The sequence below is a fragment of the Meleagris gallopavo genome, chromosome 14 (assembly GCF_000146605.3).
Source record: "Meleagris gallopavo isolate NT-WF06-2002-E0010 breed Aviagen turkey brand Nicholas breeding stock chromosome 14, Turkey_5.1, whole genome shotgun sequence".
Lineage (NCBI taxonomy): Eukaryota > Metazoa > Chordata > Aves > Galliformes > Phasianidae > Meleagris > Meleagris gallopavo.
This window is the reverse complement of record NC_015024.2, coordinates 7,324,202-7,338,442: the sequence shown is the minus strand read 5'-3', so window position 1 is coordinate 7,338,442 and position 14,241 is coordinate 7,324,202. Positions and strand designations below refer to the sequence as shown.

The following is a 14,241-nucleotide window of genomic DNA, read 5'->3' as shown; positions in this document are numbered from 1 at the left end:
GTAATAACTGTTGCTTTTGGAGTGAAGAGGAACTTACACAACATACAATCGTTGACATGTTGGTAACATGATATAGGATTTTACACTACGTATAAAGACCTTTAATAAAGAATTCTACCAGTCTAGATTGCATAATTTGATACTTTTCACAAAGAAAGAAAGAAAAAAGAATAGTCTTTGAAGGTCTCCTAAATTTTGATGCTTTTGGTTACTACAGGATTCTTCAAAAGCTGACGTTGCTCCAGAGACCTCTTAACACATGGATATTCTGCAAGTCTGGAAGGTCCCATTTTCAGACATGCACTTGAGACTTCAACAACTAACTACTGAGGTATGTGAAACGTTGACTTTTCTTTGTAGATGCTCCTTGACTTAAACAAACATCTAAACAAAACTCAGAGATTAAGATCCGTCCACCACTGCCAAGGTCAGTGTAACTACAGCACACCTTTGATCCAAATGGGCATAGGTCAAAGCCATTTATGTGCGTGGTATCAAGCGTACTTGGCACGGTTACCGAAAAACAGCCGTATAAAACCACACAGCCTAACCATAAAGTATAGTGAAATACAGAGAACATTTGCTTTCCTTCAGGGTCATATAAGATGGATACAGTAAAATGAATACAACATAAAATGTCTTCGAGAAGACTGATTATAATTTACTGCCCAAACTACTCCAGGAAATCTGCAGGAGTATTCTGATGTATGTATATAGAGCTCCAATGAAAGAAATAGGCCCTTGATGCTTTGCTTGTTTTATGTGGCAAGCTGATTTGTTTAGAAGTAAACTAGCTACATCTGAAAAGGCAAATGATTATTTATTTCATGGGAAATTGAACTGCATATTTATTTACACATTTTAAACACGATCAAGTACAGCAGTTTGGCAAGCTTCTACTGAGGAACAAATGCAGAAACATTTTAGCAAATGATGGCATAGCTCAAGATTAAGCAGTTTTTAAAAACCATTACCATTTTAATGTCTACAGACTGCACCATTCCTGTCACTAATATACTCATGCCTTAAACAATTTGAATCTAATTTGTATTGTTATTTATCTTTTACTGTCAAATAAATGCAGTCAGTGGACAAATCTTGTTTCCCACTTGACATTCACACAAAGGGTTTAGCAACATCCCTGATCAACAATTCCATCATGATTGACCTCTTTGACCTCTGTTTATTGACAATGAACAGAACACAATGCCCAGCGAAATCTGCAATACCTAGGCCACTATTTAATTAATTAAACAATTCCTATGAATTTAACAATTAATTTGCATGTGATACACAGCAAAGTAAAGGGAACACTCACATTTCATCCTGCATAAATAAAACTAGTGCAGAAGTCTTTCCTCAAGTTAGGATGATTGTAGCTATATATTTCCTTGTTTCTATACTGAGGATATACTTCTCTGATTTTTGCTTTTATTTCTATTTTATGTCTTATGTTAATGTGCAAATAATCAATTGGAAAAAAATCAATTGGAAAAAAAAAGCAAAACATTTATTTACATTTATGGTACTGACCTAGTGGAGCTATAAGTACTTCAGTTCGAACAGAAGGGCACTTTGCCTTTCTGGGTCACTGGTAGTAAGGCCAGATTTTTGATCTGCATTCAAGTCCAGCATATCATCACACAAGAACACAAGAGGTTAGAAGGGCAGATTTTAAAACATTTGACTGTGGGACTGCTGTCTGATTTATACATTCATAGCTTCTAGGGTTGCACATGCAAATTCGGCAAGCATGAACTCAAATGACTCCTTGCAATTCTAATACCCATACTTAATGTATTAATAGATTATTTTATTTAGTAAGTTGCTGGACCTACAAAAGAATATTTATATCTACATTCATGAGTTAACAAGACAATTAATGGTTCTTTCTCAACTGAAACTAAATGAAAATATTGGAATTCTCCAAAAATTAGATTTGCAATTAGAAAAACTTTTTTTTCTGTTTGTTATAAAAATTGTTGAGTGGATACATTAAAAACATCAGGTAACTGATTTTGGTCAGATAGATGATAATCCCTGCTAATTTATAACAAAAATCATAATTCTTAGTGGTCTTGAGTATCAGCAATTAAACTGTAATGCAAAGAGCTGCAGAAAGCAAAAACTGGTCATGTATCTAGTGAGAATTGCTGGAGAACTTTAGTTGACATACTTGCATTAAAAATTGGCTAATTTACTGCAGCAATACCTCATAAAACTGCAAAAGCACTGAGATGCTATGTTAGCCAAAGTGTATTTCTGACTCTTTAGCAGCTCAAGCTGCCATGGAACATTTATCAGTCCATCATCTCACTTTTCTCATGTACTGCCTTTCTTTTTCTCTTTCTTTCCCTCTTTTTCTTTCTCTCTTTCTTTCTCTTTCCTTTTCCATTTATCTTTATTTTTCTTTTCTTTTTGCTTTTTCTTTTCCTTTCTTTTTTGCTATAAAAGGGATTAGCTTACTGGAAAATATGAAAGCAATTCATATTTTTAAAAAAATCCCATTTTTTCCCTTTTGTTGACAGTACATAGAAAATGTGGGCTGACTTATTTTTGATTGTTCTTTAAATAACAGATTAATTTAATAATTGCCGAGATATAGAATAACAAAAAATTATGGGGTTGGATAGCCAAACCCTGACCCTAATGACATTCTTACGTTAATTCTTATTTTCTTTTAGGTTCCTGCTTTCTTAATAAAACCTATATTTTTGAAAATCAGTTTAAACACTGCAAATTATTTCAAAGTAGCATTTATTTTTTTGCTAGTAAGAGGTAAGTTTACAGTAGAGAGTATACTTTATATATCTTTATACACTCAATGCCTGACTCAAGGCCATTTCAGTCTATAGGTGCATTTCCATTTCTAGAATAAGTTTTGAGAGATGACTTGCAAAGGTAATCCAGCCATTTATGAAGTAATTAGCATAAACCACTAAGTGTGATTTATTTGCGAGGAGATACTTTAAGTTTAAGCATCCATCATTAAAAGTTAGAGTATTTGTAAGAGCAAGGCTTAGTTTTCCTAACTACAGCTGGTAACTGTTTCCCTCTGATTAAGCACTGTGAAGCGCTGAGTATTCCAAGACCAGTAATAGCAAATTCAGTTTTGAGTTAAACTGAGACCTTGGCTCTCACCACATGACCCTCTTAATGATGGCTTTGACCTTGTTAGCAATAGCACAGTATTTGTACTCCAAAATGTCTTATCTAAGTAACACTCTACAATTTCAATTAACAACAGTCATCATTTTTACTTCTGCTCTAGAACTATCTTTATTTTACTTTTTCAGACAAGGGCTCTCTTGTGCCTGACACTGTAGGAAAGAAAGATAGTGACTTGAATAAGTAAACTATGACAAAAATTTCCTTGCAGCAGAGTACTGCACAACTTCTAGCTGCAAACCAGTTCACAGTATACTGATCTTTTACAAAGTGTACTTGAGAGGAAGTGGTTATCCTACAATATTAGCATGGATAAATATTCAGTTAAATATTTACATACCTCTTCTTCTAATTGTAACAAATGTTGGCAAGTATACATCACAAATAGATTGAACTGTAACACAAATCCAAGGTAGGCACATAGAAATATTCCACTGTCTCAAAGGGAGGTGATTTGAGCCCCACGTATATAACAGACCTTGTTCGGATGTGTTCACGGAGCAAAGCATCAGTTCACATTTCACTGCATATAAGGCTGGACCCTAATTTTGAGTGATTGAGCTCATCATTCTTAAATTACAAGTGTTAAGCAATACACTTGCTAGTAAAAATATTTATTGATACTGAGACCATGAAACAGAAAACTGGGTCAGAAGATGTAGGTCTTCAAAGGACTTTGGGTCAAATTCCTTAGCTGTTCTGCGGGAAAGTGTCTGGGGTTATAACAAAAATATTTGGAATCCAATGTAGTCTGCAATCTTAGATGCAATTTCTAGATTATTAATGACAGTGGGTAAGTGGTATAATGAAGAACTTTCCCATGAGAATCTAGCAGTTCTTCTGGATTATTTCTTTAGGTTTTGCTATTGCTTGTGGAGAAGAATAATGGGTGCCTTGAGATCAGTTTGTAACTTACAGGGTTTTCTTTTCTTTTCTTTTTTTTTTGTTCCACTGTGGAACACAAAATGTTTTTCTATGAAAGAGATCGTAGCGCATTATTTTTGAAATACTATAATTTTCACTCAACGCAGTTTCCAACTCATTGCTGTCCAAGCATTGCAGAATTGTGTTATTTTTGAAAGTTATTTCCTTTGACCTGAAGTTACCTAAGAAGACAGACTGAAATCTGCTTTCCTCAGAAAACCTGGTCCTGTTAGATTAATCTTCTTTTGATAGAAATACGCCTATTTGCAATATTTAAGCACAAGATAATTGTTACACATCTTTTCAGTACTATTCTGCTAAGTGAGCACAGAACTGCTTGAACTCTACAGAGCTGGCATCAAGCACCCAAAGCAGTGCAATGTACATTGTATTTGACATGTCGAGTGGAAAAGCCATAGCTTGATTTTGTTGTGTTTGTTCTTTTCAGTCAGTGGGACTGAACACTTAGACACTTAAAGTGTTCCCTCAGATTGACTTACGAAGAACTTTTGTATTTCTATCCTATGAAGCCATGTAAGAACAATTATCCAGGAGAAAATTTAGCAGCCAGTCCTATTAACTTCAAAAAGATGTTTTCACCTTTTTTTTCTATCTCCACATTGATTTATTCCAGAAGGGGACAGCTGTAACAAGTTTTGTTTGATTTATAAATTCTTGACATTTACATTGTTAGACAAATTATTGCAATGTATCTCCATTGTGATTATGACCTCTCAACAAAAAGGAAATCTAATTAAAAGAGACTTATTGAATTACAGAAATTTGCATAAAAAATGTTCATGTTCAATACCTACACAATTCTCCAATTAGAGTGCAGCATAACTGCAGTACAAGTTTGTTGTACGAAGGCACGAAATACAGAAGAGACATTTTTGGTATGAAGGAAGAAAGTCATTCTCTTCTTTTAAACCTATGACGGGCAACTTTACAGTAGCAACTGACAAGGTTACAGCACTGACATGAGAGATGTTAACTACTAACTCAGCTTCCTATCACTGAAAGTTTGAAGGATAGGTTTAATCTTCTCCCACTCTTTTCAGCCTAACAGTTCTAAGCAGGAAACATTTGGCATGCAAGTAAAACAACCAGATCTCACCATAGCACAACGGAATTTGTAACCTACCCAGCAGAGTTCCATTCCTCTGTAGAAGCACTAACAGTACTAACTTTTCTGTATCCAAATCTTTGCAAAATTTGCCCTTAGAGTGCTGCCCATTCCCAGGAGAAGACTTCAGTATTCTTTGAAATTAGCAAAAGCTTCTACTGGTTTTACATTTTTTTTTTAAAGAAAATAATAGGCACTGCTTTAATTTAAGAATATTAAACTTGTAAATGACCCGTGGAATAAGAGACAGTAGTCGTTATCTAAGATAAAACATACAGACTTGTACGTTCTTCAACATAACCTTGAATAATTCAGTTTTACTGCTTTGCCACAAAATTGTATTAAAAAAAAAATCAAAAGGGCTTACTTGAAACAGTCATCGCAAGCAATATTCCCCGTGGTCTCCTTTATAGTGCGTTCGGAAACAAAAGCTGGATATTCAGTATCACAGGGCTCTAGGGTTTGTTTCAACCTCTGCGCTATAGGCACAGCAAAAACATATCTTGATGTTAACATGGGAAGAACAGCAGACAGAATTCTGAACAAGATGAGAAGCTGTATTACAGAGCACAGAGAATGGAAATGTTACTCAGCTTCTGCCACCCTGTGAGATTTCCTAGGCAGTGCATAACACTATTTTTTCAATTGAAGAAAAAAAGGAATCTATCAATGGAGTGTAATTTTCTAACATATGACCATTAAAGTAGTTATCCATGGTTTAGCCTTTGCCAAACTTGCTTATATTTACGGACGATTACTTATTCCTTCTCCATGGAATCAGGATGGAGTTGCTGTTGTTTTTATTTCAGTGATGTTGTGCATCACTAGCTCAGTAAGTATGGGCGCTTCCATGTATTTGATAAATAAATTTTGATAGACTTTACTGAAGCCAAAAGTACTTTTTTGAGTTAAGACTTGGAGATCTCTAAAGAGTTTCAGCAGTAAAAATAACTCCGTGGGTAGAGGACAGAAGCATTATCTTGCCTAGAACTAATGCCTGTAATCTGCTTCCCAAATTTGTAATCATAAAAACACCGTGACAATTTTCACTAGCACAGGGTCAAGAAGGGGACATTATTTATACCTTAAAGGTGGGGAAATGAAGGCACAAGAAAACGTGATTGTTCAAGGTCAAACAACAGGACAGCAGCAGGGCTGGGAACTGCAGGCAGCTCTTCTGACTCTCATGCTGATGCATCTGTTGGACAACGTCTCTCCCTCATTCTTTCCTTTTCCTCTACACCCCTTCATTCTTCCTTAACACAGAGATACACTTGCACATCAGCACAAATGTTAAGCCTATCTTAAACTAATTGCTAAGTGAGAAAACAAGACCAAGTATGACAAAAATAGATTACACTAAACAGGCTCTTGGACTCCACAGATCTTCCGTTCAAGACAATCTGTTTCAGAGCCAGTGGTGTATCTATTACACATTGACAGTGGAATGAACAAAACTGCATTTGCAATCATGCGTGTTTCTGAAACGTATTTAATTAGAATAAATATTCACCCAAAGAGTACCTCAAGAATGGTATAAAACTGGTGAAGAAAATTTTGTTGTTTCTGATGCTTCCATTATGGACATCACCAATTTAACAACTTAGAATGTTCTTAAAATTTATCTGAATAGCTCTACTGAACCTTCTCTTTCTCTGCTTTTCTCCTTGCCTGTTGCTAAGAATGACTGAAATTTATCTCACCTGTAATTTTGTGTTTGCCCTCACATCAATACAAGGGTCTTGTAATGGAGGCTGCCAAAGACAGCCTCTCAGGCCCTCTTAAGAGTCCAGAAGATGGTGGAGTTGCCCAAGATTCAGGACATCAGTTTCTTCTCTCACATTTACAAGTATTTACATTACAAGACCATGGGCAAGAGTATTCTTCCTACCGTGGCTTCATAAATTGACAGGTGTGTGGGGAAGGTCTAGGATTTTAACATGTCATGACAGCAATTAATATCATAATCATTATAGGAAGCAATTTCCCCATTAAAAGACTTGAAATTTTGCTGCGCTTTATTAAGTACCATTAAGTAAAAATAACTGAATTTGTGAGTTAATTGGTTTTATTTTCATGATTTGAAGTCATACTCTTACAACTCGTAGTGGCAATGTAGCATCTACAGACGAACAAACCTAAGTATACATGTTTTTCTTGCCTGCTAAATTTTGTCTGTAAAATCTCCTTTGCTTTTGCTTTGCTAATACTTGTTCATTTCCAAACTATCACTTACTAATCACATCTCATCTGGCCAAGCAGTGCCATAAAACCATGATATTCCAGTGAGTGTGATGAGAGGGATTTATTATTATTTTGGATACCCTTACTCGTCAAGGAAATGGAGCACGGGAATTGTGTAGCAAAAACCACTTTCAACTAAAACATGAATGAAAATCCTTCAATCGCTCTGCTGATTTAAAGTGTTGTCCTCAGGAAATGAAAGGTTGCTAGTTATTAATTGCTGCCTTTTGTAGTTAGCGTGTGTAAAAACCAAAACAGACATTTATTTTAAAGAGATGAGGAAGGATGCTGCCCTTAGAGGATATTTCCCCTACCTCACAATTCAAGTGTCACTGGATACTTCATAATGGGATACATTAAGGCACATTTGTAAGGTACACATGAAAAAAACACCCCAAAGAAAGTAACTATTCCCTACTAAGGCTGCTTTGTGCCGTTCTGCAAACAGTAAGAGTGATGGCTGGCATACCCGCCATTCTTCTTCAAATATAGGAACAGATTTGCCTTTCCTGGGACTAGCACAGAAAACCCCGCTGTCCTTCACAGTCATCCATTTTCATCATGATTAGGGACATCACTGGAAAGCGAGTTGTGGTTTTCAGATGACCCATATAGAAACTGCTGATAATGAAACAGCTGGTTCTCATGGAGATCTGTTTCTGCATGTGCATTCAGTTTACACTAAGCTCATTGTTCACATAACAGAAAAATTGGCTGCAGTGTTACAATAAGAATACACAGTTTCCATCAGTATGGGAAATGCTGCTCTAAGCTGATGCTTAGAAACTTTCATCTCCAGCAGACTTCCATATCAGCCTTCTTTTCTCTCTGCTCAATAGGTACATCAGCTTGAAGCTGACAAGTGCTTTGCCATTTACGGTGACACTGCCCAGTTGCTTACTGATAGAGGACACTGGAATACTCCAGGGCATCAGGGTGTTCAATTTTCCCAATGCTCTACTTTCAGCCAGGATTTTATTTTGGCATAACAACCTAGTACCAGTGCAAATAGGAATTAAAATATAAAGCGACATGTTTGATCTCTGCTTTGCTGAGGAGTATAGAAAACTGCAAAGCTGAGGCTGAAAAAATCATTTTAAATCACTGTACCAATAAATGCTGTGCTGCACAATTGGCCTCTGAAATAGCCCAGTGACTAGCACTGATGCAAATTAGCTCTTTAATTCCGAGCAGCACTTCTAAAATGTCATTAAAAAATCTGTGAAAATATGAGATAACTGAAATTCAAAACTTACAGTTCTTAGGGATTCTTAAAATTTCATTGTTATTTCAGAAGAATTTTGAATAGTAAAATAAAACAAAACATATTTTTAGCTTGTATTGTATAAAAGTAAAAGCATAAAATTTAGTATCTTAACATTTAAAATTTAATTTCCATACCGAAATTATATTGAGATTATCATTTTCCTTTGGAACTAAGTTGAAATGGCATTTTGAAGAACAATCACCCCATACATATAATAACAGCTCCAGAAGAAACATAGTATTAAGAAGAAAAAGGCAGTGTAACTGTTTAACTCACAGATCGTCTTAGAATGAAGAGAAATATTTTAGAGGAAAAAGAAATTCTACTATTCCATTCTCTACTATTTTAACCTTTCCATTACAGTAGTGCACTGCATTCTTAGAGCACACGAGTACTCTAGTTATTCATAGAAGAACTCAATTCTCCTTTTTATTTTAGGAAATATTAAAAGAGAAGAGAATGCTGAAACAAAAGGAAAACTCATTTATTCAGAAGTCTACTATTTAATCAAATTTTTTAATGTACATTTAAATTTAAAAAGAAAGTTTAACAGAATTTACACTTACCTTTTGCTGTTAGATCAGAGTGCCACCAACTGCATAGATTAAACTCCACAAGGAACCTAAAGAAATTAGATTTTTCAAATTATCCCACAGAATGTTTCCAGTACACTACATTGACTGCAGTTCGATACTGTTAATCCCACTTTAAGTAGAAGCTAATGCAGAACTGAAATTCATGTGGCTAACGTAAGTCTGGGGTTATCAACTTCTGCTTCTGTTGTATCTTACCACCAGGAATTTATTCCAAAATAAACCCTATTAATAAATCATAGATTTCCCTACTGCTGAACTACATTCTTATTCTTATCTGTTGCCCATAAAAACTCTCAGTGCATGGCAGCACACAGTATTTTCATTGGTGAACATTACTGAAAGCTCCCCTTCATCATGTAATGCATTTTGACTCTCCAGTAAAATGTCATAAGATTGATAACTACCCCCACTACCACTAGGAGAAGAAATAAAATAATTCCCACAATTACTTCAGGATTTAAAATAATAAAAATTATTTTATTTCTAGGAGCAGCAAAGACTGATTAACCGGTGTCTAATCAGCTCTGAATAGACACCTAGTGTAAGCATTTTCCCCACTAAAATATACTTCGATTTGCTCTGAAGAATGGACTGAAACATATCTGTCTATCAGTTAGTCTAAGTGTGGAATGTAAAATCAATATCCAGTTTATGAACATGAAACGACAACGTTTCTAACCACAGAAAGTTCCTTAATTTTTTGAAGTTATTATGGTTTGCATCAAAGTCATATTTTAACGCAATTTATTTTCCTGATACTTACTTTGAGCACTGCTATTATGATCAATCTCTGCCCTCTGGCAATAGCCACCCAGTTGATTTTCCTTACCTTTTATCCCAAATTCTCTGGGAAGTTCATATAATTTGCAATTAAAAGAAACTGACTACAAGAAAAAAGATTAATTCTATTTCAAGGGAGATAAAATTAGTTCGATCTGCAAGCTTGCTCTCTGATAAATACAGTAAAACAAATTCAATAAATTTATAGGCTTCCTCTTCATACAGTATTTCTCTGTGAATTCACTGACAAACTTTCCTAAGGGCAATGCTCATTTTATATTAACTTCAATTGTTAGAAGAATTAGACAAGGTGGAAATTGAATACAGTCTACAGAGTACGCCTTATCTGTAAAGGGTCCATCTTACTAAAATTTAGGAGATGACGAACTGCGCAATGAATCACTCGAACAGTTTGCTGTACTCACAACAGCCTGCCCAAGCAGCATTACAACCAGACACTCGTGTTAAACACAACATTCAGTGTTCAATTTAACCGCAATAATAAATTTGGTTTGTATATTGCAATATGCTGGACTTAATAAGCAAAGACATACAGATAGAAGTGACGACCATGAATAATGTAATAGAAGTGCAACTGCGCCTTCAAATAGCTGGGATTTTTTCAGATATTAACAGTGCTAAATTGGACTGAAAAAATGGAGAACTATTACAAAATTGAAAATAATAAAATAAAAATAATACAATATACATAAATGACAAAAAATACAAATGTTCATTAAGCATTAAAAAATACAAATAATCATTAATTTGCATAAATATCCATTAAACTCTTGAAAAAAAATTACTTACAAGACAAGCTCTGTCATAATCCATTTTACTGCAGCAAAGAAGGCATTATAAGGCTGAAGAGAAGCAACTCATTTAATAAAAGGGCAAAACATGCAGTATTTATATCTTAACTGAATTCTTCATGGAAAGACAACGTTATGGATATTAAAATGCATGGGAAGCATGAGAAAAAGAACAATAATTTTGTTATGAAAGAAAATATACCATTCTGCTGAATAGTAAAATATACAGTAATGAAATTTTCTTTTAATGTGGTTGGTTGGACACACAGATTATCAGCCGGAAAAGGAAAGTTTTGCAAACTATTCTTAAATATTTAACCTCTAGGGGTTCCTATTTCCCAGGCTAATGCTGGAGGAACAGCTCTGTAAGAAAACATGGGGCTTTTCTTAGACTGCAACTCACAGACTTGCCTCTCCACAATGTAAATCTCTATTCATTATCTCCGTCTAATGAGACTAGGAAATGCTTCTGTCATTTGAAATTACCTAAACAAAGTCATCTGTGTCATAGTAAAGGCTCACTTTTAAGCACTGAATGTAATTTCTAAGATCCTTCCCCACCTCTTTTATTTTGCTTGATTATAACACCTACAACACAGCAAATATTTTTAAAATCCTGTGTTTACAGTACTACAAATAATACAGATAAATCATAAAATTTTGGTTTATTTTTTAAAACAGAATATCCATAAGGTTATTAATTTGTGAAAGTGTATTGTTCACTGGCATGAAATTCTGAAATAACAAGCCAGCAGAACGCAGCTCAGGACTGTCAAGGTTTTCTCCAATAAAGTACTGTCTGACAAGAGAAGATAAAACAGCTGTAAGTATTACCTAGGGATGAAGACAAAACAAAATTTCAGCTCTGTGGAACATCCTTTTCATTTTAATTCCCAATCAGAGAACTTTACATTTCCCACACAAAACTATTTTGTTGTACGCTTTGGCTTAGATAATACCAAATTATGTAATAGAAAATAACATGTACTACTTATTATTTGTAACTAATATATGTAAAGTATAATATGTATTATAAGAATGTGACTTTCAATATGAGAGCTGAAAGAAAATGAAATAACTTTAAATATATCTGGAAAATAAAAAGGTTTCAAAATCATGACTACAAAATCAGAAAAATGTGTTGGAATTTTAGCGGAAAAGAATTCATTACATTGCTAGAAATCTGCTCTCATGATATGGGATTTTATCAAGACAGCCTTTCACACTTAAAGACTGTTCCCTCAACAACTGCAACCAGCTTTTTTCTCTGTATGTATCTCAGCTATCACTGAGAGACAAAGGTTGAGCTGGGTCATCCCATGGCACTGGTTTCCTTGCAACCTGTGGAGGCTTATCTGGGACTTAAATAAGTTGAAACAAGAAAATATGCTAAATAGCAAACTAACAGATTGCCTTTTAAGAAGTAATCCTATACTGGTAAAGAAAATCAACAAACGATCTGTAAACCTTGTCCATCTCTAATTTATTGTTTTAGTTCCACAACCTGAACACTGGCACCAGATGCCAGGGTCCAGCCCCTGACTTGCTTTCCACAATTGTGGCAGAATGCTGTGGGACAGCTGACACATGGTCTTTCACTTATATTCTACTTCTCTGCTGTTTAAAGCATTAATATTTGTTTTTGAACTTTTTAAAGAATTTTCTCAGTCTCTATATCTAGTAGTATACTTATACAATGGTAATTTTCAAGTGGAATTATAAATATTTGGGAACAAATACGTTGTTTACATTATGGAATGCTGCCCTATAATCTAATCTATGTGTGCAAATCTGTGGGAGTAAAACAAAAGAAATAAAAAAAATACTTTTGAGGAGTCTGCCTCTATCTGTTTTGTTGCTCTTTTTTTTTTTACAAGCTCTCTTTGTACTTTCTCTGTAGACACAGTTATTAGAAGTGGCAGAATCAACAGAAAAATAGGCAACTATCCAGAGCTCTGCCCATCTTTCTTGTTGAACTTGACATAAGCCCTTGAGGATTGAAAGTAGAGTTTTCATATCTTTAACAAAATAGGGAAAGGATATGCCGTGAGTACTCGTGCACACTTAGTTGAAGCCCCAAGTCCCAGGATGGAAGGTTGCTAAAAGTGTTAATATATTTTAAATTTTTTGTGCAAATGTGAATCACAGTGTCCTGCACTGTTTCACCAACAGTGTAAGTCTCACTGCACAGCCCAGTACTTCATGATATACCAATCTTATTTCAGGTTCAGGCATTAGTGAATAAGTCTGGAAAGTGCATATAAACAAATCATAGATGCTATATATTTATAAATATTTGGAAGTTGCCAGAACTTTGATATTTCCGCAAGAGTTTAAGCAGGCAGGCTATTTTTTTCAAGCTGGATCCCTCTTTATTTAAAAATAATACCAGACAACTTCTCTAGACTGGTAAAATTGCAGCAGTATTTTGCTTTTGTTTTATGCTTTTACATAATTTTTCATGATCAAACTGCCATTAAAAAAAAAATCCTGTTTAATATGCAAGATCTACAGTATAACTATTTCTAACTGATAGACTACTGTAAGTAATCAGTAACATATATAAAATACCCTTGGATTATTAAATTAGACATGATTTGGGAAGAAAGATGTGTCATCCTTGCTAGGCCTGACTTTATGCTAGTCAGGCCTTGCAAAGAGACAGGGTTTGTATCCAGAGCTGATTGCTAGAGAAGGGTTCAAATAATCATTGACATTTTATTTTAAAAGATATCTTCTTCAAATACTGTGAAAAAAAAAATGTTACAATCATTCAGTTGTATGCTTCACCAATGAACCAATTCTTTCACATATATATATATATATAAATATATACATAAATAAATTTTAAATTTCAATTCCATCATTACTTGTGTGTATGTGTTTACACGCAGAAAAGGCATGTGTGTTTCCAGCCCCCTAAAGAAAGTACAATTTCAAAAAGTCCTGAGGTAGACTCACATGTTGCAATGGACAGTCTGATGGAATGTCAGACAGAAATGAAAGTCCAGTGTAAGAATGACTGCATAAGTATTTGAACTCAAAAACGCTTAACACTTCCCTTTGGTTTATAATGAACCATTCCTTGTATGCACTATGATAAACGCAAGAAAATTAAGCATTCCAAATTAAAATAATGGGCTTAGAATGGCCATGACATATTTGCAACAATTTTCTTTGATGAGTGCATGGAAAGGTGCTCATAAAATTCACTGTACTTACGTCCAGTAAGCTATGGGCACTGTCGCTACTCTCTTTGTTTGTTCTACACATGGCCTGGTAGTCATAAAGTGTAATTCTACAGAGAAGAACAGAAAACTGCTT

The 14,241-nt window shown here is 34.7% G+C and overlaps 1 protein-coding gene across 3 annotated transcripts in view; it reads right to left on the bottom strand.

Annotated features, from left to right (window-relative positions):
- CACNA2D3 (calcium voltage-gated channel auxiliary subunit alpha2delta 3) overlaps positions 1-14,241 on the bottom strand; it is a 399,128-nt gene that overhangs the window by 13,457 nt on the left and 371,430 nt on the right. The window contains exons 31-34 of one of the 3 annotated variants that reach the window (XM_010718481.2): positions 14,140-14,215; positions 10,916-10,968; positions 9,296-9,351; positions 5,586-5,697 (exon numbers count right to left, since the gene is read on the bottom strand). In XM_010718481.2, the coding sequence (XP_010716783.1) occupies positions 5,586-5,697; positions 9,296-9,351; positions 10,916-10,968; positions 14,140-14,215 (297 nt within the window). Of the gene's footprint in view, positions 1-5,585; positions 5,698-9,295; positions 9,352-10,915; positions 10,969-14,139; positions 14,216-14,241 lie in introns of those variants that run through there. The other 2 variants (XM_031555548.1, XR_004161297.1) reach the window with 2 other exon arrangements.